The 25,259-nt window shown below is 56.3% G+C and overlaps 4 protein-coding genes across 4 annotated transcripts in view; 2 read left to right on the top strand and 2 right to left on the bottom strand.

Annotated features, from left to right (window-relative positions):
- The window catches only part of PTSG_07618 (uncharacterized protein), a gene marked incomplete at its 3' end in the record, with an annotated part of 1,700 nt that extends 489 nt beyond the window's left edge, over nucleotides 1-1,211 (bottom strand). Inside the window, exons 1-3 of the mRNA XM_004991358.1 lie at nucleotides 921-1,211; nucleotides 620-675; nucleotides 250-414 (exon numbers count right to left, since the gene is read on the bottom strand). Coding sequence (XP_004991415.1) covers nucleotides 250-414; nucleotides 620-675; nucleotides 921-1,017 — 318 coding nt within the window. The 5' untranslated portion in view covers nucleotides 1,018-1,211. The remainder of the gene's footprint in view (nucleotides 1-249; nucleotides 415-619; nucleotides 676-920) is intronic.
- Nucleotides 1,212-1,951: 740 nt separating this feature from the next.
- PTSG_07617 (uncharacterized protein) lies at nucleotides 1,952-13,049 on the top strand (the record flags this gene model as incomplete). The annotated part of the gene is made up of 15 exons (XM_004991357.1): nucleotides 1,952-2,221; nucleotides 2,535-2,592; nucleotides 2,764-2,886; nucleotides 3,191-3,428; nucleotides 3,624-3,746; nucleotides 3,951-4,034; nucleotides 4,172-4,255; nucleotides 4,512-4,584; nucleotides 4,777-4,886; nucleotides 5,029-5,149; nucleotides 5,376-5,689; nucleotides 6,357-6,545; nucleotides 7,028-7,282; nucleotides 7,630-12,749; nucleotides 12,941-13,049. Exons 1-15 carry the CDS (start codon nucleotides 2,053-2,055, stop codon nucleotides 13,047-13,049), a joined length of 7,170 nt encoding a protein of 2,389 aa, XP_004991414.1. The 5' UTR covers nucleotides 1,952-2,052.
- Nucleotides 13,050-13,818: 769 nt separating this feature from the next.
- On the bottom strand, nucleotides 13,819-20,131 carry PTSG_07616 (uncharacterized protein; the record flags this gene model as incomplete). The annotated part of the gene is made up of 17 exons (XM_004991356.1): nucleotides 13,819-14,006; nucleotides 14,147-14,232; nucleotides 14,389-14,539; nucleotides 14,757-14,849; nucleotides 15,158-15,235; nucleotides 15,394-15,452; nucleotides 15,627-15,685; nucleotides 15,853-15,893; nucleotides 16,032-16,105; nucleotides 16,601-16,668; nucleotides 16,858-16,901; nucleotides 17,030-17,341; nucleotides 17,597-17,670; nucleotides 18,051-18,164; nucleotides 18,334-18,561; nucleotides 18,619-18,873; nucleotides 19,054-20,131. 17 exons carry the CDS (start codon nucleotides 20,129-20,131, stop codon nucleotides 13,884-13,886), a joined length of 2,937 nt encoding a protein of 978 aa, XP_004991413.1. The 3' UTR covers nucleotides 13,819-13,883.
- Nucleotides 20,132-20,257: 126 nt separating this feature from the next.
- On the top strand, nucleotides 20,258-25,185 carry PTSG_07615 (uncharacterized protein; the record flags this gene model as incomplete). Its single annotated transcript, XM_004991355.1, has 15 exons — nucleotides 20,258-20,691; nucleotides 20,986-21,115; nucleotides 21,369-21,423; nucleotides 21,611-21,753; nucleotides 21,966-22,034; nucleotides 22,391-22,475; nucleotides 22,643-22,714; nucleotides 22,871-22,935; nucleotides 23,099-23,208; nucleotides 23,337-23,428; nucleotides 23,913-23,975; nucleotides 24,217-24,288; nucleotides 24,404-24,532; nucleotides 24,765-24,829; nucleotides 25,053-25,185. The coding sequence occupies exons 1-15, from the start codon at nucleotides 20,655-20,657 to the stop codon at nucleotides 25,183-25,185; spliced, it is 1,320 nt and encodes a 439-aa protein (XP_004991412.1). The 5' UTR covers nucleotides 20,258-20,654.
- Nucleotides 25,186-25,259: the final 74 nt, after the last annotated feature.

Below are 25,259 nucleotides of genomic sequence, written 5' to 3'. Positions count from 1 at the left end.
GTGCGTGTGTGTGCGAGTGGTACGTGAGAGAGAGTGTGTGTACATGTGTGTATGCGTGTGTGCGTCTTGTATTTTTGAGATCGTTGCTTTCGCGCGGATCGGTATGGCTTTTTCTCTTTCAATCTCGCGCTCACACACACACACACACACACACACACACACACACACACACACAGACAGACACACACACACACACACACACACACACACACACACCCTCTCACTCTCTGCCCTCTTCGACACACGCACCTCTTCGTTGATGTCCGTGACTTTGACACCGTAGCGTGTGAGACACATGCGCACGGCGTCCTGGGCAGTTGCCACGTGTGCTACGTTGCCTTGAAGCTTCTGCTCATCAATGTACTCAATCAGCTCACTCCCTGATCGTCGCACACCAGACACCCGTCCAAGGAACTGCAACACACCGCGCAAGCGTGTGTGTGTGTGTGTGCGTGTGTGTGTGTGTGTGTGTGAGAAAGTGTGAGAGCAAGCAGAGGGGCAATGTGCGTGTGCTGTGTGCATGCGCTGTGTGATGATGGAAAAGCATGCACAAGCTGTCCAACTCCCCCCCCCCCACACACACACACATGCCAATACACACAATCCAACCTCCTCTCACCTTTAGGGTGAAGAGAAATCTTGAATCGAGTGTGAACAGCTCTTGTGCCTCCGTTGCTACAAGAAAACAATCAACACAAGCCAATCGTGAGTGCAGATGAGTGTGCGCTGTTTCCACACAAAAGCGACCAACACACACACACACAAATCTGTCACAATTGCACACACAAACAACACACACACACATACATGCGCATGCAGATACACATACAGACACATGCACATGCACACACACTCAACACACACACAATCAGCACGCACATACTCACACAATCAACACACACACACACACACGCTCTCACCGTGTGTTGCTCTTCTGGCCTGACCGGCCTGGGCTGCGTTGGATTTCTCCTCTGCAACCCAAAACGCAAGCGCAGTATCATCATCCACCCCAGCCATGGCGTTTGTCGTCCGTCCGTGTGCAACGTGTGCGTTGTGTTTGTTTGTTTGCTGCTGTGGTGGGTGTGTCCCCTTCTCTCACGCTCCTCTTTGCTTCTCCTCACTCTTCTCCTTGTTCGTTCTTCGTCGTCGTCGTTGTTTGTGTTTCGTGGTTTTGCCAATTGCATGGCATTGGGATGCAAATTGGAAGAGCATGCAAAAAAGTACGTATTGCCCTTGAAAAATTTACCTCCTTTGCAACAAACGGGACGTTCGCATGGCATCATGGCTGATTTTCGCCCTGCCTCGCTCAAGCCACGCACGCACACCGCACGCACGCCTGCCTGTTTTTTCTGTATCTCGTTGCAAGTTCTTGGTGTCAACCACCATAAACACACAAACCACAGCTGCTACTTCAAGCACGACCACCTGCTTGCTCTGCTTGCTCGTGTCTCGTTGGGGCACCTCTCCTTCTCCAATCAACTGTAACCGCCCTCCACACGTTCTGTCTGTTGTCGCGTCTGCTGTTGTGGGTGTCTGTGTGGGTGACAGCACCAGCACCACAACTGCTGCCGAGCCAGCTTGCTTCCACTCGTCGTTTCCTTGTCTTTCCTTGCTTTGGTGTCAGCAAACCAGCCTTCCCGGCCTGTCTGTTCTGTCTTTGTCTTCTTCTTGTCGATTGTCCTTCTTCGTTGTCTCCTTCTCCTGGTTGTTTGGTCTGTGTGGTCGACACCTTGCAATTGACTCAAAAGGTCGGTTGGGCCGCGTGATTGCTGGTGGCTCTTGTGGAAAGGGAGTTGTTGCACTTGCCTTGCCATGCACCTGCTTCGCCCGCCACGTGCATGCACGTGGTCCACGTGGCAGCGTGCACGCGTGGCAACTTGTGCACGCGAAAACCCGCGTGCCACGCGCCCATGCTCATGCCACATCTTTACTACCCCTGTTGTTTGTCACCATGCATTCATTCATTCATTCATTCACTCATTCGTTTGCTCGTTCGCGCTCGTTCATTCATTTGTGCTTCCCTGTCGACACACACACACACGCACACCCAATATGGGCAGGCTTGACTCTTGTCGAGCAGCGTTTGCTCGCTTGCACAAGTACGCGTGCGCGCTCATGGGCGAAGCGGTTGTCGCCGCCATGGGGCGCGTCATCCTCGTCCTCTTCCTCACCATGCTGATGGCCGTGCCAGCATTCACAACTGGTCCACACCCTGGATGGCGTAAGTGCTCGCTCCTCACCGTTGTTCGCCGGCTCGCATTCGCTCGTATTCGCTCGTTCGTTCGTGCGTGCGTTCGTTCGTTCGTTCGTTCGTTCGTGTGCTCCTGTTTGTCAGTCCACCAACCTGTGCAGCCACGCTCACTGACCAGCACACCCATGCAACCACAGCTCACACCAGCTTCTCGGTCACTGGCTTTTTGTTGTTGTTGCTTATCATGCCCCCTCATGCTGGTGCCTGGGTGCTTGCCACAAACGCCATTCCACTCGCTTTGCCACTCACTCCGCGTGTGCTCCATGTTACACAACAAACCCAGTCTTGTCGCCGTCCTCTGAGGGCATGGACCTCTCTTATGGAACCCTTTTTAAGCACAGGTGAGTACAGGGGAACGAATGCTGCTGCGTGCCCTCACAAACCCCGTCTTCTCACAACACCACTGTTCATTGCTCTCGACTCTTGTTCACTGACCACACACACACACACACACACACACACACGTTCACACGCAACTCTTGCCGTTGTCATCCTTCTCTCCCCTGTTATAGCCACTCCATCTCTGCCTCAACCGGCACTGCCACGGAACACCAGCATCAGTTTGTGACCGATGCTGCCAGCAGTGGCGCATCCCTACCCGCCCTTGTCCCGCCAACTGTCGACTTTGGAGACCAGTGCGTTGCCATTGTTCGCATTGCTCTTGTTCAACTTTCATTCTTGTGTTCCCATGCATCGACTGTCGACAACAGCCTCCCTTCTGCTTCTCTCCTTGTTCTTGTTCTTGCAACCCTGCACACTGCCCCCCATTGTTGTGTCAAATCGCTCCATGTTGCAGTGCAATCCACGCTGTCCCTCTCTCTCCCTCTCCCACCCGCTCATTTCACTCTTGTACGCCTCTTACCACTGCCACCCCTCCGCCCGCTCAACTCACACACACTCACACACACACACACACACACTCTCTCTCTCGCTCGACAGGCCGCTTTGTCGCGCTGTTCAATCCACAGTTGTTGTCGTCAACGTGAACGCCCGCTCGGAGCTGACATTGTTGTCGCTTTCCTCAAAGAGCAACGATGTGCATGCCTCATGGTTTGCGCGCGAGGTCATCCCGCCCGGGGAAAACACCACCTTCTCCATCGTGTTTCTTGGTCGCAGCCTCGGTCGCAGCGAAAGCACCATCCTCATCAGCACATCCCTCGGCGACCTCAAGTTTGAGGTGAGTCATTCATGCGCGCGCGCGCGTGTGTGTTAATGCGTGCCTGCGTGGTGTGTGTGTGTGTGCGTATGCTTGTGCTGGTTTCGTGCATATGATGGCCGAGCTTGCTTTCTTTGTGACCAGCCGCCAGCTAATTGACTGCTTCATCCTCCCCCCCCCCCACCCACACTTGTCCTCGCTCTCGCCCGTCTCAAGGTTACCGGGACGAGCGTGCGCAACCCGAATGGCCTGCGGCCATACGTTAACGGGCGCATCCCAAGCCACCTTCGTCTGGCTCAACCCATCCTCTTCTACAACCCGCACCCGTTTCCCATCAAGGTGAGCGAGGCACACGTGCAACACACCAACGCCAGCACACTCGACCAGCTGCGTGCATGTGTGTGTGTGTGTGTGCATTAACGTGTGCGCACATTTGCATAAATCCCTCGCTTAATATGTTTGTGAATGCACACAACCCCTCATGGTTGTGCTCCTGCGTGCCTCGCCATCACTTGCCTGTCTGCCTCTGTGCTGTCTATCAAGGTCGAAGAGGTGCTTTCGAGCACAGAGGAAATTCAGCTTGACATGAACGCCCTCTTCCTGGACAAAACCGATGGCGACGTCCAGGTGCGTGTGTGGGTGTGGGTGTGTTGGTGTGCCTCGTGTACTGCGTGAGCTCTGTGCCCCATTTACGTGGTGCCAACAATATTTTCTCCACCTTGCTTGAAACTTGTACCCCTGTTTTGGCTTTTTCCGTTTGCTAGATTTCGGACAAGGTGTGGGAGATTGAGCCATTTCGCATGAAGCCTCTCATTGTCGCCGTGGTCACCTCCGAGGTCAACCCCTACGTCTCTGTGAGTTGCCATCACCAACGCTGACTCGCCCGCGTACACGTACACGTCTGTGTGTTTGCTTGCATGCTCTTGATTTTGTCTGTGTGTTTATCTGTTCAAACATCCTCGTGTGCACGCACCACTGCGCGATGACTTAACCTTGTCCAGCAGCCGCTGCATGTGCTGCTTCCCTCCAAGCTTCCCTCCGCATTTCTCACACTCCATGTGGCGTTTTTCCTTGGTCCTTTGGCGATGCGTGTTGTGGGCACAGGGGTACATCAACGTTCGCACAAACCATACGCATGACAACGCCATCATCCCCGTGGAGATTGACATCTCCTCAGGTGCTTCCCCGCGTGCTTTTGAACCATTGCAGTTTTGTGCCTTTGTTCGTCCGTACCATATGGTGCATGGGTTGCTTGTCAGCAAGCCTCCCTTGCTCGTCCACATGACGTTCTGCTCCACTCATGCGTGCTTCGTCTGCCGACGTCAATCCGCTTGCCTCACTCATAACCTCCTGCCTCCCCTGCGCGCAGATGATGGCTTGTTTTATGGGCCTGGGGACAGCCTTGACTTTTCCATCGTGTACCGGTCCGACCCGCGCCGGCACAGGCCGCTCCAGCTCCTGTTTAAGGACTCAAAGAGCGTACGTAGCGGAGCGCCTGTGGCATGTCTCACGCCCATGTTCTGGTGTTGCGTGTGTTTGCGTACTGTGTCTGCACACGCGCGATTGTGGTTTCTCACCCGCTTGACTTGCGTTCCCTCGCTGTTTTGTGTTGCAAACACAGGCGGCGGTGGCCACGATTGGTGGTATCCGCGTTGTGCGGTGTCACAAAGCCACGGATCCAACCATCAACTGCCCCCACGTCACTGTCCACCACCGTCGCGAGCGTCTTCAGCTCAAGCCATGTACGATGCCACCACCGTTATTTTGTTGTGGTTCACGCTGTTCACGTCGCGATGGGCGTGTGTGTGTGTGCTGGTGTGTGCCTGATGTTGGACTTGCTTGCCCGTTTCCCGTTTCATTTTCTTGCCTTGCGGTCTACTGAATTGTTGTTCTGGACTGCTCTTCCTGCTGTCCTCACTCACATACACATACACATGCACGTGTGTGTGTGGTTTTGCCGTTTTGTAGATGTGTGGAGTCGTGTGGCGACCATCAGCCTTGCGTCTGCCCGGCTTGTGGAGTCGCCTGGTGTGTACACAGGCGCCCTCGCCGTGGAGTACATCACCTCACGCGACAACTCCAGAACACGCCTGCTGGAGGTGCCCTTCCACATTGACTACGCCGAGGGCTCGCTTGACCTGCCCAACCTCAACTCGAGCTTCTTCGTGAGCGGCCCGCCGTTTGAACCAGACACCCGAAGCTTCACCATCCATAACACGCTCCCCTTCCCCGTCAACCTGTCGGAAGCGCGTGTGCCCGCCTCAATCTCCAGCATCTTCAAGGTACGCCTATTATGTAATGTAGCTCGTTCACCCGCGACAGCTCATGTTCAACGTGGCTCCTTCCTCTCGCGGCTCGTTGAACGCGATTCGTTTCTGCCTTTCCCTCTCCCTCTCTCCCTTCCCCCATCTCTCGTTGTTGGGGTGGGTGCACGAGCAATTGATGATAACTTTACCACATGTTGGGTGACGGAGGCAGGCGTACTCCGGTACCCTCCTTCGATGGACCACCAACACTTAGCTCTAGAATTTCTGATGCGTGCAATCCATATCTTTTCCTTGACATGAGTTGTCCTGTCCTCCCTGCCTCTTGCGTTCTCCTCCTCCCCCTCCTCCTCCTCCTCCTCTCTCTCTCTCTCTCTCTCTCTCTCTCTCTCTCTCTCTCTCTCTCGCTGCTTGTGGCCGTGTGAGGATAACTTTACCACATGTTGGGTGACGGAATGAGCATTTATGTGCGACTTTCGATGGACCACCAACTTAAGCTCTAGAATTTCTGACGGCCACTCGTTGAACTTTTGTTGATGTCCGGGCTGCTGACCCACGTGGTCAACGTTTCTCTTTTTACCTCCTGTGCTTGCTCCTTGCTTGTTTGCACGCACCTAGCTCACACACACGCACGCACACACGCACACGCACACACGCACACGCACACGCACACACCAATCCACAGGTGTCTGGCTTTGAGCCAACCATCCTGGGGACCAACAAGTCCACCACGCTGGATGTCACGTTCCAGGCCAACTCGTCTGATCTGAACGTGCACTCGAGCGTCATCGTGGCAGCTAATGCCAGCGAGGTTCCACTGTCCATCCCCATTTTCAGCTACAACGGCATGCTCAAGTACGCCGTCAGCGATGATGTAAGTACCAGCTTCAAAAGCCCCCCCCCCCACGCCCCATGCACATACATATGTGCATGTACCCCACGAGCACTTTTCTGCAGCACCACAGACAACAACAACAACTACCACCACCACCACCACCACCACCACCACCACCACCACCACTACTACTACTACTACAGCGACAACTACAAACAACAAACAACGCCCGTGAAACTATCCATTGTCGAGCGAATTCCCACCTGGCATTGGTATAAACACAGGCCACAACAACCACAGCTCTTCAACACCTGTGTTTGCTTGCGGTTCTTGCCGAGAACTGTCAACAGCAGACCCATGTTGTCGAGCCGTGTACATTCCACACTGGTTGCATTTCTTTCGACACCCAAATTCTTGCCATCTGCAACTGCCTTGCTCCATGCACACACCTCTTCTTACTCCCATCCTTCGCTGACACACGCTTGTGTTTCCTCCATCCTCTCTTTTTCTTTTTCTTGTAGGGTTACGATGATGTGGCGTTTGGGGCTGTGCCTCTGGACAACGTGGCGACAAGCCCACTCCGGGTGCTCAACCCCAATCCCGTGAGTGTATCCATGCTGTCATATTCAAGCTCTTTGCCGGAGGTTGGCCTGGAACTCGTCAACGTGGCGCCGTCTCCAGAGCACATGGAAGTTGTCGAGTACGGGAAGATCTACAGCTCGCACTGGCAAGAGCCCCTCACCAAGGAGTCCCACACCGACGTGTCTTCGGATCAGGTGCGTGCGCGTGATGTTGCGTGAGCCAACGACGCCACAAGGCTGTCAAGCACTCGAATGGGGACGAACCGCAACACATGTGTGCCACAGTGCTTCAAGAGAGCGACAGCACACCCAACATTCCTTGCGAGCAGCCACCACGATTGCACACACAATAGAACAAAACACGAACACAGTCGCACACACACACACACACAGAAGCGTGCACACGCACACACACAGTTGCACACACAGTCGCATCAACACAAGAGTCACCCGCATGCACGTAGCCACAGCCGCAGCCATACACACACAACTTACGCTCACACACTTGTTGTTTCTCCTCGCTGATGCGGGTGCATTTGCAGCATGACTTCAACTTGGTGCTGAAGCCCGGGTACATTGCCACGTTCAGCGTCACCGTGTCACCGAACAAAGGCAAGCACACCGGCAGCCTGGAGCTGCGCTCAACCTACCACAACATCCACGTTCCCGTGTCCTACGAGGGCGCTCGCCGTGCAATGCAATTTTACCCGACACGCGTCGTCTTCAACGCCAGCTACCCTTGGCAGCTGCTGCTTCACAATGACTACGGCATTGAGTTTTCCGAGTCGATGCGGCCCCTCGTCCAGCCGCAGACGGTGCCGCTGCACATCAAGCCTGCGGACCGGAACGTCACCATTGACCGCATCTCCACCACCGATCCGCGCGTGGTGCTGCGCCAGAACCCGGCCGTTGTTCGCGGCGTCCGCGCCAACTCCTCCACCAACATCCTCATTGGCCACATTGTGTTCAACGCCTCCCTGGGGCCCGAGGAAGACAACTACATGCCCAAGGTGCGCCGGCACTTCAACTCGCTCACCCGCCCAGCCGTGCTCACCCGCGGCGATGTGGATGAGGTGGTGCGCTGCAACAAGCTCTGGAACACGCTCAGCCGCCGCAGCAAGACGGACGTCGTGGCATACCTGACGCTCGAGGCCAGCGGCGAGAAGCCCCACGTCATCGACGTGCAGGCGCCGCTCATGAAGCCGTCCATCCTCTCCACCCCAGACCTCGCCTTTGACCTGACCCATGTGAAGATGACGTCGACCCGGCCGTTTGTCATCACCAACCCAAGCGACATGCCGCTGCTCGTGACGATTGTGCCCGTGGACGCCATTCCCGACGGCCCCATGATTAGCGCCCTCGAGCAGGCCATGGCCGTCACCCACGCCGAACTCAAGTCTGCGCGCCAGCACAAGGGCGTCTTCTTCTCCACGCCATACCCACTGGACACCAACTCCACGGAGTACCTGAGAGGCTTTGCCAGCGACCGCGTGTCCGTTGGCGGCAGTGCAGCGCCGCGGCGGGCCCACTGCGGCGACGAGTGCGTCGACGGCCTCAATGACAACGCCTTCTTTCCAGAGGGGGAGGTGCCGGACGACTTTCTGCGCACCGCCCAGAAGACGCGCCAGCTCGCCAGCCCGCACCTCGATGAGTACGACGAGCTGGACGACGGCACGGGCAACAGCAACCCGGGCGGCGTATCGGACTCTGCCAGGCAGCATCTCACCGCAGCCAGCAACACCAAGCACAAGCTCGCCGCAGCCAGCCTGGCCCGTGCTCCCCGCGGCCAGCCGCTGGTGCTTGACTTTGAAGGCATCAGTGGTGGTGGCGCCTGGGCCTCCGCTCGCACCGACGGCCACGGCCAAGCTGACGAGGACGAGGGCGAGGAAGACGACGAAGCTGATGGACCTGTGCTCGTCCCCGCATCAACCTTCCTTGGCCTCTCGCCAACAGCTACGGAGGAGGAACGCCGCGCCGCATCCACCAAGGCACAGCGCCGGAGGTGGGCGCTGCTGCTTGAGCCCAGACAGAACGTCACCATCAACGTCAACTTTGCGCCCGAGGACACGGGCTTCATCTCCTCGTACCTCCTGCTCGTGAACAACCTCACCATTGTCGAGGCGCTGCACGTCACGGGCGAGGCCGGCCGCGGCTCGTTTGGCTTCCCAAAGACCCAGCCTCACATCCTCAACGGCACCCTGTCCATGCGCGTGCGCGAGAAGGACCTGCAGCACTGCCTTCGCGCCGGTGGCCTCACCCAACAGGAGACTCAGCACACGTTCATCTTCAACTTCACTGTTGTGAACCGCGGGAACATGCCCGTCACTGTTAGCGACATTGGCGTCAACGGCAACGGCTGCTCCGTCGACGGATTCACCGTGTTCACGTGCAAGCCGTTTGTGCTCCGCCCACGCGAGCACCAGAAGATGGTCATTGGCTTCAGGCCCGACTTCACCACGGCCACCGTCAGGCGTTCGCTTCACGTCAAACTCAACAACGTGTCACAGCTCACCTTCCCCATGACAGCGTGGCTTCCTTCGGACATGCTCGCCCCATGCTTCGCCGCGCTTCCCGGGCCCGCGTGGGCCCAGTACTTCAAGCACACGGTTGTGGTCGGTATTGTCCTGATTGCCCTTGTTCTAGCCATGATTGAGTACCGGTTTGGCACGCTTCGCATGCACCTCAGCCGCGCAGCAGCGTTTGCCGCGCCCGCCCGCGCTGATACCACCGTCACCCAGCAGCAGCAGCAGCAGCAGCAGGAGCCGCCGCAGCCGTCCCAGGCTCGTGGTGCTCGGTCAGCTTCCAAGCCCACCGACGACGCCTCAGCCTCGGCCTCCTCAGCAAGAGCAGCCGCTCAAGCCACAGTGATTGACAAACAACAGCAACAACAACAGCAGCAGCAGCAGCAGCAGCAGCAGCAACAAACGTCGCAGCCATCTTCGTCATCGTCCACACGGCGTGGTCAGGCCAAGAAGCAGGCTACTGGCAAGTCATCGTCAAAATCAAAGAAGCGCGGCAATGGCGGACGCCGCAGCGGCACATCCTCCGTGTCCAGCGCTTCGCACGATCGCAAGTCTGGCAATGCCAGCAGTGGCACCTCAAGCACCAGCACAAGTCGCACGTCCACTCCTCCTGTTACAGCCTCTGCGTCCCCGCCACTCGGTGATGAGCCAGTCCAGTTCCCACCCACACGTGCGGCCGCAGATGCCGGATCTGGCAATAGCGCGGGCCACGTGCTGACGGGGCCCGTTGACAAGGCGCCGGCGGCCCAGCAAGGCAAAGGGAAGAAGACCAAGCATGCGAAGACGCAGCACGCCGGCAAGCAAGCGGCGTCCAAAGCGAGGCCAGGCACGCCCGAGACCCTGCACGGGCGCGAGCGCGAACCAAGTTTGCAAACGACGGCGGCCAGTGTCCCGCAACGCTCAGCCGCAACTGAAAGGAAGAAGCCGCGCAAAGCAGCACACGCACCGGGTCACCCCTCGTCGTCCTCCGCGTCGTCCTCCTCGTCCACCGATGCATCCTCACCTGCAGCTGCACCAACAGCAGCAGCAGTTCAGCAGCCACCGCCAACACAGACAGACGGCAGCGGCCCCACGACAGAACCTGCCACGTCCACAATCACGCGTGCTCCTGGTCAGCACGAGCGAGACGATGGCAGGAGAAGTAGCAGCAGCGGTAGCGGCGGTGGTCGAGGCAGCACGAACAGTAATGTTGCCGCGGCTGCTGAACTGGTTGGTGGCAAGAAGGCTGGCCGTCATCAAGGCAAGCGGCAGTCCAGGGTCCGAGTCAGGCAGGGCGCAGCCCCCGCGCTCAAACAGCCTGGTGCGCTGCCTGCTGTGCAAAACCACGACGCCCTCATTCGCCAGGCCTTTACCCTCTTTGAGGAGCGGCATCACCTGAAGGCAGCTGACCGTGCTGAAGAAGGGGGTGAAAAGCCGGCCGAAGAGGCCGAGGATGATGATGGCGAGGAGGCGGAGGAGGAGGAGGATGTGCGCGAACAGACGCATGGTCGTACAGAGGTCCCCGCCGCAGGCGCCGTTGGCGACCCTGACTACGACGTTCTCACCCGGCATCAGCAGCCGTTGGCGAGCAGTGAGAGCGTCTTACAACCAGATCAGTCCCACGCCGCACCCTCACCCATGTATGCTTCGGTGGGTAGCCACTTGACCAGCGCTTACGTCAACGATGGCCAGTTACCACAGCAGCAGCAGCAACAGCACAAGGCCCCGGCAGCACACGGCACCAAGACGTACGCCCAACTTGCTGATGGGCGAGCACAGCCGCAGGCATCTCTGCTGCAGCCTCCCCGTGCGTCTGAGTCGTCAACGACTGGCTTGGTTGGGCAGGGCGTTCCTCATGCGCAGTTCCACGAGGGCACGTTTGGCCAGTCGCAGTTTCTGACTTCGCACCAGGAACCGCAACTGCCACAGCAACAGGCCCTGGGGCCGTCGCTACCACAGTTGGACGAGCGCTTGGAGGCGGCGAGACACACGGGCTGGCCGATGGCCACGGAGCCTGCCGCGTCGTCCCAGGCACCAAGCTTCTCGCCCTTTGGCCTGTACTCCTACGACGACAGCCGCACCACCTTCAGCGACACGGATGCCCTGCTGGAAGCGTCGACCTCGCAGACGGTCATCCACGACCCATTTGCAATGTATGGTGGCGGTAGCCTCCTGGAACAAGGCCCTCACCACACGGAGCCTGTGGCAGCCACCACCACCACTCAAAGCGCGCACCACGCTCATCAACAACAGCCGCCGCCGCAGCAGCAGCAGCAGCAGCAGTACCAGCACTTCCAGCAGCAAAATTTCCAGCAGCACCAGCAGACACAGCCACAGCAACTGCCATCCTCTGCAACCTTTGCCAGCACCAGCACCAGCACCAACAGCAACCTTCGCAGCAGCCATGGCAGGTACCATTACGGGTATGGCACGTCCAGCACTGGGCTTGGCCTGCCGAGCGAAGCCTTGGCTTCGGCCATGCAGGAAGGGTGGGACGATCGATCCCTGGCTTCGTCGACGAGTGTCGCCATGCAACATGCGGATGCTGGGCTTGCCACCTCATCGCCGTCCCTCCCTGCCCGGTATGCGATGGCACCGCCGTACATTCCACAAACGGAGCGGTTTGCGGAGGCGTCGTCCTCGTCGTCACCATCGACGTACACGTACGGGCACCCTGAAAGCACGGGGTTGTTGGGCCAACAACCAGCGACGAGCTTGTCGGCACAGGCATCGTCGAGCACTTCGCCGTTTTTCTCGGGAACCTATGTTCCATCGTTCTCCTCCTCGTCGCACGAGTCGCAGCATCAGCAGCACTCGCTGTCGCATGCTTCGTCGACCGACGACGCCTTTTCCCACTACGAGGCAGCCACGGACTACGAGAACTACACAGCCTCTGCCACCTGGACCGAGGGCCTGGCGAATCTGATGCCGCAGGTTTCTTCGGACGAGCCGTACGTGCCTACAATTGGCGACGACCAACTCCTTGGCACTGGCGTGTCTTTCTTTGGCCAGGGCACCAGCTCCCCGTTTTACTCGTCAGTGCCCATGCACCAAGGCACGACGGCGTCTGCCACCTCGTCCGCCCCCGCCTCGAGCCTGCCGTCCACGACCGCAACTGCGTCGTCTACCGCAGGCCTTTTCACCCGCGAGACGGCCATCTGGTACGTTATCGCTGAGCTTGTGTGTGCGTGCATGTGTGTGTGTGTGTGATGGCAGCCTGTACGAAAATTGTGCTTGTGATGAGAAATGTGCCTTCATGAGATAGGTGCCTCGTTGTGAGTCACTTGTGCATTGCATTGTGTTTCCGGCTCACCTTCTAATGCGCACATGTTTGACTGTCTGTTTTGGGTAGGGCGTCAAGTGTTCCATGGAGCCAGGGAGCAGGGGACGATGATGAGGAAGACTGGGGCCGTGCCGCCCGGGATTTGTTGAACCCTCCTCCTCCTTCTTCTTCCAGTTGATCTGCCGGTGTTTTCGCTGCGTCTCCTGTGTTGCGTTGTCGTCCAACTTAGAGCGCAACTAACAGGTGAACTTCCTCCAATACTGCCGACAACAACAACAACAACAACAACAACAACAACAACAACAACAACAACAACAAAACAATGCTGCGTTTCATGTGATGGTGGTGGTGATGCGATGCATCAGCACCAACAGCCGCACAAGCAACACAGCAACTGCGAGTTGTTTGTGCGGAGCGTCTTCGTGAATGTGTCCTTGATACGTGCAAGCGTCTTGTCTAAGCTTGCTCGCCATGTGATTCCCTCTCCTCTATTGCTGCCTGTACTCGTCTTAATATTTGATGTCAGCAATGTAAGTAATGCTCGCGTCCGTCGTCTTATCCTCAGAGAACATTTCGCTAGTTGTGATTGATTTTCGTGTCCTTGTGTACTTGCGAATAAGCCACTGAACAGGCGTGGTGTTGGTTGCTTGAATCTGTCACACGTTTTCGCCAATGGGTTTGTTGAGTGCGCGCGTGCCTCTTGTGTTGCGTGTGATTTGCGGGATGATGGGTTCCTCGTTGCGCTGCGTGCGTGAATTGCGTCGTTTATTCATTCGCATCGCGTGGGCATGTGTCAGTGAGCACACCCCAACTTCCTCCCTCAGCGCATACACACACGCGCGCGCGCGTGTGTGTGGTGACGGCACACGTCGACAGCTGTTGTCAAAACACAAGTAAACTAACATCTCGTACACGTGCACAGCCAAGAAAAATAAAAAGCAAGAAAAAGAGAGAGAGGGGGGGGGGGGTGGAACATGGGCAGAGGGCAATCATGAAAGTTGATGGTGGTGTGTCAGGGCTCAACGCTGATGAACACTGCACGTGGGGGTACGTGTTGTCCAAGGAGTCCTTTTGCCGCAGGCACGTCGACGTGACAGGATACAACCACGCCAAACCCTCGCTGCACCACGCCCTCCTGATATGCATGTGTGATTGAGTGAGGGAGGGAGTGAGGGAGTGAGGGAGTGGTGCGTGCGTGAGGGAGTGAGGGAGTGTTGGGCTGTCGTACAAGGAAGGTGCATGAGAAGTAGAGATATGTAATTCAACTAACACAACCTTGGTGACGCTGAGGATGGCTTGGTGATCCACCACGGCATGAAGGGCTTGATGGGGGAACATGGTGTCGTTTGCAAGCAACGCGTCTGTGTAATGTGGGCAGTCGAATGTGCACGGACGAGTGCACACACAAATGAGTAATGTGCTAGCGATTGCGATGTGGCGAAGCAAAAGACAAAGGCAGGAGTTCCACATGACGACAGCCCTCGCACACGCACGCACGCACACGCACGCCAACGCACCAAAGTGCGCAGATGACGTGGAATGCTTGCACTGCAACACAAGCGGAACGCCTAGATGGACGGCGCTCGTGAGTTTTTCTTTCGCTGAAACGTAGAAGGCGCCGTAGTCGCTTCTGTTGCCCAGCTCCGACGCGTCCACAGCCAGGCATTTCTGGTGCAGGTGAGAGAGTGTGAGTGTGAATGAGTGAGTGAGTGAGTGAGTGAGTGAGTGTGTGTGTGCGTGTGTGTGTGTGTGTGTGTGCGTGTGTGAGTGAGTGAGTGAGTGAGTGAGTGAGTGTGTGTGTGTGTGTGTGTGTGTGCGTTGCGCGGGTGGCTCTCAGGCTCAAGCGCAAGGTAAGCCTGATCGAGGAAGGTGGTTGAGTACTCACTGAATACTCCAGGAGTGTATCAATTGCCTGCGTTGCATTGACGAGCACCGGTACTTGTCCTTGATGGCAGAGGCGATCAACAACACTCACAACCTGCAAGACACAAGTACACCAATGCATGATACATTGGGTTGGCAGCATGAGTCCACGGTCTTTTAAGACAGCGCAGCTTGCGTTTGCAGAGCGGTCGTGTGTGTGTGTGTGTGTGTGTGTGTGTGTGTGTGTGTGTGTGTGTGTGTGTGTGTGTGTGTGTGTGTGTGTGTGTGTGTGTGTGTGTGTGTGTGTGTGTGTGTGTGTGTGTGTGTGTGTGTGTGTGTGTGTGTGCGTTTGCAGAGCGGTCGTGTGTGTATGTATGTTTCGAGGGAGGAAAACCCACAATTTACATGTGTGGTGTGTACGACCTCATTCGCGGGAATGGGTACTGGTGCGTCCTTCGGATGGACACACACAGTGGTTGGTGACAAGTTCGCGAAATGCTCCTAATGTGTGTGCATGACCGGCACAGAAGTTGTGTTACTCAATGAACAAGTGATGTAACGCAAGGGTACAGTAAAATGCTCGGAAACAATGCAGGGCGTGAGAATCTTCAGCACATGACAGCAGCATATGAGGAGAGCAGTGATGCGACACAAGTCACCTTGATGTCGCCTTCAAATTCCTTCAAGCTCCCCGTGATAACGAGACCGATACCGAAACCTGGCAATATCGACGGCAGCACACAATTCCCCATCCACGACCCATGCTGCATTGTCAGCCAAGTGCAACAGCGTAGAGAAAGTGGCTTGCACCACACCACAAAGGAGAAGGTACAACACTGTCACGGCAACAGTGGGAGCGAGGCAGTGGCAAACCAACACCGTGTGTGCTTACCCGGTGTTTCTGTTGGTGGACCATCTTTCCCTCGGACAAACATTGGGCGAATTTGAGCCCTAAATCGCAGAGTGTGGACATGTGAATATGTGTGTATATGCGCGCATGTGCATGTGTATGTGCATGTGTGTGCAGGGGCAAACGTGCCTATTCATGGAAGCACGAATGCAGAGACAACAAGACCCATACAGATATGCACACAGACTGGTTACTCTCGCTGTCTTACGTTGTGGCTGTGGGCGACAACGCTGCCAAGGGAAACTGCTTCTGTTGTGTTGTGATGGCAGAGCTGGCGGTTAACTTGGCTTGGCAGCAGACAGCACGCACACGCACGCACACACACACACACACACACACACACACACACACACACAGACACAGACAAACACACATGCACGCACACACCTGATACTTGGGATTGGTGCAAATGCGCTTAAAGTTTGGGAACTTATCCGTGATCTTCAGCAGCAGCGGTAGCCCTGCAGCCGAGTGATGGACAGAAAAGAATGGAGATGTGACAACGCCTACGTGACTTGATGGTGGACAATTGCGGCATGTGGATCGATTGCGCGTCAGTGCCACATCGCGTTGTGAGTGTGTTGCGGCGTCTGTTTCTTGTGTGTCTTGCGTGTGCGTGTGTGTGTGTGGGTGTGTGTGTGTGTGTGTGTCTTGCGTGTGTGTGTGTGTGTGTGTGTGTGTGTGTGTGTGTGTGTCTTGCGTGTGTGCGTGTGCGTCTTGTGTGTCTTGCGTGTGTGTGTCTTGTCCTTCAGGTGTTACACACACACGCGCGCACACATACAATGCGTCTTGTGTGTCTTGCGTGTGTGTGTCTTGTCCTTCAGGTGTTACACACACACGCGCGCACACATACAAACACAAACACACACACGCGCGCGCTCTTGAATGACAGCATGAAACCCCAATTGACAGCAGACATTAACGTCAAGCAACCATTGATCGCTTTGCAACAGCACCTTCTTTTCGTGCTTGCACGAGGGCCTTGCGCGCAGACTCCACAGCATCGGGCACTGAGACTTTGGTTCTGGTGTAACATGGTCATATAAGTGGTGAATGCGTGAAAAGAGCGTTCATTGATGCATGTACACACTCATGGAAGCGGTCCACGTGTGTATGTGTGTATGTGTGTGTGTGCTTGTGTGTGGTTGTACGCGCGGTGTACATCTCATGTTGTTTGGATGTGCGTGTATGTGTGTGCAAGCCGCTTGCTCACCGTGCAAATGGCAGCGCAAGGGGCGCTGTGTCGAAGATGATGACCTGACGAGCAAGCAACAATTGCCACTCACGTGTGAGAACAATACCATCTCTTTGCAAATCAAACAACGCATGCATACAACAGCAATTGCACATGCACACGCTGCACATTCGCGCATCATGCACACAACCTTGTTCTCGGCAGCAAGTGAGTCCAGCTCAGCGTGGGTCGAAGACGCTGTGTTGACAAAGACGGGAAGTTGGCGCTGGTGTTTGAACATGGCCGCAACAACACCGGCACACATGTCCGCATGTACGTGCACGTCCCAGTCGGCCAACAGCGACAGTGATGAGGAGGAGCCGGCCTGTTCTGTGTCGGCCTTGGCGCCCATTGACGATGATGATGCCTGAGCACCATCACTGGCACCGTCGTCATCTTCATAATCGGGCGGTCGCACGCCAGAGATTTCGTGCGTCGCCGTGTGCACATACACATAGAAGCCCTGATCGTGATGTGAGTGATGCGTGTGATGTGAGTCATGTGTGATGAGCGATGAGTATGCGTGCATTGATGCATGCATGACGTGGGGTGTGCATGCGAGCTCCATGTTGCAACAATAGCATCAGGTGCAAATTCTAGGACTGATGACGTGTGAGCACGCCATGCGAGGCCACTCGAGAGCGTGTGCAAACGCATGTGCAAATAAGCACCGAACACCCCTCTTCTTCCACTTCTCATCATCCACATGCGCCCTTACTTGGCTGTTTAGGACGCGAAGCCAGCGTCCAAGCGCCCTCTCCTCCTCGGACAGATGAAGACGTGAGAAGATACCTGAATACATGCACACGCAAAGCGTTCGAGTTCGTTGGCAGTGGCGGTAGTGGTGGTGTGAGAGGTGGTCGCGGTGCCGGGTTGAGCGAAGAACAGCAGGGCACCTGCACACCAACTTCCGTTTCGAAGTGGGTGGGAGATTCTGCCAAGAGCAACACACACACACACACACACACACACACACACACACACACACACACACACACACACACACACACACACACACACACACACAACACACACACACACACACACAACACACACACACACACACACACACACACAGACACAGACACAGACACAGACACAGACACAGACACACACTATGCACCATACATATCAGATCAAGCCATGTGGACATCCACGATGTGAGTACGTACTGTGTGCGTCCTGCCCGCCGGCGTTTGCGGTCATGAGGGCTTCAAAATCCTTCTCCTGTTCATATTCTTCAGCGCTGCCACCGAGCGCTTCGCTGTAATCCGGCCGCTCGCCGGCTGCACACGACAGTGGTGGTTGTTGAAAGGTGAGTTGAAAGTGGGGCGAGCTTGACAACACAATGAATAATGAACATTGCAATGTGACACATGTACGCACACACACACACACGCCCGCATGCTCTCTCAACCGCACATACGTGCACACAGCGCACATGCACCGTCGTACCCTTCATGCCCTGGACGTGACGAGTGAGTGCGGCTTCATATTCTTCCTGCGTCTCAAAACCGGCACGCATGTGGGGCAATACATGCGCATCATGTTGTTGTTGTTGTTGTTGTTGTTGTTGTTGTTGTTGTTGTTGTTGTTGTTGTTGTTGTTGTTGTTGTTGTTGTTGTTGTTGTTGTTGTTGTTGTTGTTGTTGTTGTTGTTGTTGTTGTTGTTGCTGCTGTTGTTCTTGGTGGTGGTGATGGTGGTTTTCACCTTGTGTGTGCGTGCTTCCACTCACAGCACCTTCCTGCTGACGTGCTGTCACATCTGCAGACCCTTCGCCGTGTGCCATCGCCGCCATTTCCGGCTGCTTGCCCGCTGACGAGGAGGCGTCCGATGATGCACGCGAACGCAATATGGACCTGGGTTTGAGTGACGACGTGACAATGGCAGCCAGGTCGACGGGCACAGACGCGCGCCGCACAACACGCGAGCCGGAGGAGGTGGCGGATGTGATGGATGTGTTGAGCACACTCGACGTGAGCGATGCTGCCAGCGCTGTGGACGATGAGTGAGAGGGCAGTGCGGTTGGTGGGTTGTGTAGGAACATGAGCGGGACATGGGAGGCAGCAGACGATGATGAGGCGTCTGTCGCCGCGCTGCTGTTGCTGCTGTTGCTGCTGTTGCTGCTGTTGTTGCTGTTGTTGTTGTTGCTGTTGCTGCTGTCAGTGCTTGCACCATGAGCAGTGTTTGCGGCAATTACATTCGATTGCTGTCCTTGCTGCTTGGTGTTCGCGGATGCATCGCCAGCAGACGGTGTCAGCCCTCTGCTGTCTGACGCAGCTGCTGTGTTAACGTCGGTGGCGCCCTTTACCGGAGGTTGGATGTACACGGGCCGGCCGATATCATCCTCCTCCGTGCTGTCAGTGCTGCTCTTGACGCTGCCGTGTTGCGCCTTGCGCTTTTCTGCCGCGTCCGATTGTTCTGCGGGTGCATCTGGTGCCTTCTGTTCTGTGGGTGCCGCGTTGCCTGATGTCCCTGTTGCCGTCTGTGTGTTGCGGGAACCTCCACCACCGGCGTCGCTGCCGTCACCACGCCCACCGCTGCCACTGTCACCACTTGTTGTCGAATCTGTGCTGCTTGCAGACTGCGCTCGCTGCTCCATCTCTGCCTTGGCCAACAGCACGCACTCCTCGTAGTCCGGGTCGGTCTCATTGACGATGAGGGTGTCGTGGCTCCTGAACCGAACAAGGCGGTCTTGTTCCGTCTCCTCGTCGTCTGCTTCGCTCACGTGCACTTGTGCAGGCGGAGGAGGAGCAGCAGTAGCAACAGCAGCAACAGCGGTGCTGCGGTTCCCAACGCCGCTGTCCACGGTGTGCCGCCGCGATCCCTGGCTGGTCTTTGACGCTCTCAGGGACCCGTACCTGTTGGAGGTGTCCACAGCGACACGGTGGTAAGGCTTGGACTCCCTCCTCTGGGCCTCAGTAGCCGCGTGTCCATTGCCGATGGCCATCATGTGCTTGAAGCGGCTGTCTGTGTGGTGCAGGAACCCGCGCGAATGGATCTTCAGCGCCGCGGGCGTGGGCTGGCGCAGCGACGCCGAGTCCGCTGTTCGGGCCAGCCTCACGTTCGTGCTGGCGGGAGCAGACAAGCGCCTGCCACCATTCGCGCTACCGCCGCCAGCGGCAACACGGAGGTTCGTCGTTGGCTGTGGCATGCGCGCAGCAGACGCACGCGTGGGCTTACTCTCCATCATGCCACCGCCATGGCTGTTGTTCTCTCGAACAGCAGCAGCCTTGGAGGACCCACACCCCATCTCGCACACCCAGGTGGTGGTGCTTCTTGTGTGCGAGCGTGGCGGTGGCTTGTGTTTGTTTGTTGGCTCAAGAGAGGAGGGCAGGCAGGGTAAACAACGGAAATCAACACCAAATAAAGTAGTGTACACAAACCACTCTGGTCTTGCTTGCTTGCACACACCGCGCTTGTTGCTGGCGGCTGTCCTGCGTGGCTGTTGAAGCTGTTTGTTTGTTGTTTGTGTGTGTGTGTGTGTGTGTGGCACACATCCTGCTGCTGCCTGTGCTTGTTGTCTCACTTCTTGATCGTTGTGGTACCTTGCTCCTCGCTGCCACTACGAGTACCACTGCAACTACCACACTCTTTTTTTGGGGATAGGAGTGCCGCCACTGGGGCTGCTTGTTTCCTGCGTGCTTGCTTGCTTGCTTGCTCGTGGCGGTCTGTGATTTGACACACCGGATACTGCCTTTTTGTTCTCCCCGTGTACAAGCAAGTTCGTGTTCCTTTTTTTGTGTTGTTGAGCGTTGTCCTGGGTGACCAGAAGGATGCGCAGCCACGTTGACATTGTCCTCATCGGAGACCGTACGTGTGCCTCTGTGTGTGTGTGTGTGTGTCTGTCTGTGTGTGTCTGTCTGTCTGTGTGTCTGTGTGTATGTGTGTGTGTGTGTGTGTCTGTGTGTCTGAATCACATGTGCTTCACGCACACGCACACGCACGCACACGCACACGCACGCACACACGCACACACACGCACACGCACACACGCGCGCACACACACACGTGCACAATGCATAGTAGTTGACGCGTCGTAGACTGGTTTCTATGTCTCATCACACACTGGTTGTGTGGGCTTGTACATGTTTATGTTGGGTTCAGGCGACGTGGGCAAGACGACACTGATCACGTCTGCACAGACGGGCAAGTATGAGCCCAACGTCCCTCCGTTACTCGAGGTCATCCCACTGCCGCCAGAGACGCTGCGAGAACCTGTCGCCGTCTCCGTCACGTACGTCAAGTTGTGTGTGTGTGTGTGTGTGTGTGTGTGTGTGTGTGTGTGTGTGTGTGTGTGTGTGTGTGTGCGTGTGTGTGCGTGTGTGTGCGTGTCTGGTACGGGGAACCTGGTTTGCCTCAGACCACAGCATGCATGTCGCCCCGTGGCGCACGCCAAGCATGCACGTCAAGCATGCACCGATTCTGCTCACGAACCTGCGTGCGTGCGTGTACCTGCGTGCTTGTCGTCTGTTGTGGCCACTCGACAGCGACACCTCGTTGCGGTGCCAAGAGGAAGGCGACATCGTGGAGGCAGTCAAGGCGGTACGTGAGCACATGCGAGGGTCACGCAAGAAAATGTGGTTGTATGGGGACAGCAAGGGCCGTTCCATCGGACCTGCGCAGGTGGTGTCGACAATTCCCACCTTCACAACACTTCACGCCAACACACACGCGAACCACAAACATGGTCACTCACTTTCTTTGGTTTGTTGGCTGTTGGCTGGTGCAGGCTGACGCCATCTGCATTGTGTTTGCTGCCGACGACGAGGAGAGCATGATCCGGGTGAGCACATATTGGATGCCACTCATCACGGACGCGCTGCCGCCAGATGCCCCGACCCCGGTTCTCATGATTGGCAACAAGGTGCACATGTGTGTTGTGTGCGTGTGCGTGTGTATGTGTGTTGTATGCGTGCGCGTGTGTATGTGTGTTGTGTGTGTGTGTGTGTGTGTGTGTGTGTGTGTGTGTGTGTGTGCGTGTGTATGTGTGTTGTGTTGTGTGTGTGTGTGTGTGTGTGTGTGTGTTTGTTTGTTGTTTATTCTACGTCACATCAGCCCACATGTGTTTGCGTGCGCGCGCACAGGTGGACAATTCTGTGGGCGTTTGGGTATGATGACGACCTCTCACTCAACGAAGAGTACATGTGTCCAACGTACGTGTGCTTGAGTGTGTCTAACGTGTGCGTATGTGTGTGAAACCCCTATTTCCGCTCTTGTGGGCCGCCTCTTGCTCGTCTCTTCTGCTGAGGCCCTCAAACCACGACAACCGCACATGCAGACATGCACATACACCCCCCGTGCGCTCACCCACACACGCCCAAACACACACACACACACACACACACACACACACACACACACACACACACACACACACACACACACACACACACACACACACACACACACACACACACACACACATTATTGTCACACTTCACACACACACACACACACACGAACATGTGTGCGTTCACACCGACACGATTTGTGTCGTGCTCGTGTTTAGGCTTGAGCTGGAGAAGGACAGTGTCCCCGAGATCAGTCCCATCGGAATGGAGTTCCTAATTCGCCTCTTTCGGCAATACGACGTGGTGGGTCATGTTGGATATCGTGTGTATACGCCGCGCGCAAGCACTCTCACACGCAAGCACTCTCACACGCGTGAACGCGCAACGCAACACACCTTCACACACCGCACACACCACTGCTCATTGTCCACCATCACGATCACCAACATGATGGCACGTCTTCTTCACAGGATGGCAGCGGGCTGTTGTCGCAGGAACAACTGGAGCGCGTGTTTGAGGTCTGCCCCGCAGTGCCCTGGGCGGTACGTACACGCAACATGTACACGCACACCCGCACATACATACGCACGCACACTCATCCGTTCACACACACGCGCGCACACGCGCGCGCGCCACTCCATCATCTCACCTCTGATCATGTGGTGTGTGTGTGTGTGTGTGTGTGTGCGCGCGCGCAGGACGATGTGTATCCGGCATCGGACGAGCTCGAGTGGACGCTGGAACAGTTTATCAGCCTCTGGGTGTAAGTTCACGTCTGCACACACACACACACACACACACACACACACACACACACACACACACACACACACACACACACACACACACACACACACACACACACACCCAAGTGGACGCAGGCTTGACGAGCTCATGCACTGCCTCCCCATTTCCTGTATGTGCAGATACCTGTGTTGGTCTGATCCAAGCGCGTTCATGCGCACACTCGCATATCTCGGCTTCAACTTCCGCACGCCGACAAACACACACGGTTCTGTCAAGGACGCCATTCGACGTGAGTCGCTGCTCTTTCTTTCATAGTGGAGGGGGTATTGTTGCGCTCGCTCGCGTCCTTGTGCTCCAATCGTCACCACCACCACCATCATCACCATCACCACCACACCACGATCACCACCATCGCAGCGTCGCGTGCGCGGCGGGAGGAGCGACGAGTTGGGAAGTCGACGCGAACCGTTCACGTTTTGTTCATCTTCGGCAAACAGCAGGCCGGCAAGGTCGGGGATGCGCATGGAGAAGGGTGGTTGTGATGCATAGTGACTGTGAACATGATTGTAAGTGCACACGTTTGGGTGCATACACATGTTTTCGCCTCTCTCAGTTTTACTCACTCACATCCGCAACCGCCACATTCATGCCGACGACGTGTGCGTGTGCGTGTGTGCAGACGTCATTGCTGAAAGCTCTTGCGCGAACAGGCAGCCAGTTTGTTCTCGGCTACAAATCCCGAAAACGGACATGTGTTGGCTGCATTGAACACAACGGCGACACACACCACCTCATTGTACGATGCATGCACTCGTGTGTGTTTATGTTTGTGTGTGTGTGTGTGTGTTTGTGTGAGTGAGTGAGTGAGTGAGTGTGTATGTATGTGTTCATGTGCGTTCATGTGTGTATGTGGAGAGTTCGACAGGAACAGGGTACGAAACTCACTGCTCTGCCAACTGTTTCCCCGACGTTGCACGCTGCTGTTGCTGGCAGCTGCGGGAGTTTGCAGTGAACGGCGACGACCACGAAGTCATTTCGTCCTCGTACTGCGCTGATGTAAGAAGCGGACTTGGCATGGACCGCTCAAATGCTCCTCTCCTGGCCGTTGCGTTCACTGGACGCCATGACTTGCACTGTGACCCACACACACACACACACACACACACACACACACACACACACACACACACACACACACACACTCACTCACTCACTCACTCACTCACTCTCTCTCTCTCACTCTCTCACTCTCTCTCACTTGCTTGCTTGCTTTGTGTTTCTGTTTTGTGTGTGCCAGAAATGCGATGTTGCCGCGCTGTGCTTTGACGTCACAGATCCTTCGTCCTTTGCCCACGCAGCAGACCTGCAGGTGCGACACACACACACACACACACACACACACACACACACACACACACACACACACACGCACGCACATACATTCATTCATCCCCCCCACACAAAAAAAAATACTCCCACTACAGGCCGCCGTTGTTCGTCCCGGTCCTCGTTGCGTCATGCTTGCATGCAAAGCGGACGAGGTTGCTGTTGAACAGCAGTTCCCACTGCAGCCGCCAGAGTACTCCAGGCAACACAACATCCCGCTCGTACAGGTCTGCACATCTGCGCGCGCGCGCGCGCGCGCGTGTGTGTGTGTGTGTGTGTGTGTGTGTCGCACAGCACCACGGCGTCATGAGCAAGCCCTTCAAAAACGGCCAGTAGCTGCGATGCAACAACTACACACGTACATTTACACACGTTCGCGCACGTCATCACGCTCACCACGACCACTGCTCACGCCCCCCCCCCCCTTTCCCTTTCCCTTTTCTCTTTGCTGCCCATCAGGTGTCCTCCCAACGTGGTGATACGGACGATGCATTTGCTGCTCTTGTCGATCAGGCATCAAAACCGTACGTCACCATGCACCAACAGCTCTCATTCCCGGCTGCTGCTCATGCTTTTGGTTCTGCTTCATTTCGTTGCTGTGCTGTCTGCTCGTGTGGTTGGCACCCGCTACCTTCCATCTGCAATGCGGCCAGCCCATTCGCTGCCTTTATCATGTGCGCTGGCCTTTCCTTCTGCCGCCGTCTCACACCGCGTCTTCTTCTCCCTTCACACCGCGACCAATTGCAGTCGAGAGAGTGATGGTGGTTTGGGAAGTGGCATCTCGTCACGGTCCCTCTCGTGGTTGCGGACAGCTGGCGCCATCGCTGCCGCTGCTGTTGCTGCATACTTTGCATTCAGGTACGACCCCGTACATACATGAGAGAGAGAGAGAGAGAGTGTGTGTGTGTGTGTGTGTGTGTGTGTGTGTGTGTGTGTGTGTGTGTGTGTGTGTGT

This window comes from Salpingoeca rosetta (genome assembly GCF_000188695.1).
Source record: "Salpingoeca rosetta unplaced genomic scaffold supercont1.20, whole genome shotgun sequence".
In the NCBI taxonomy this organism is placed as follows: domain Eukaryota; class Choanoflagellata; order Craspedida; family Salpingoecidae; genus Salpingoeca; species Salpingoeca rosetta.
This window is presented reverse-complemented; position numbering and strand designations above follow the sequence as displayed.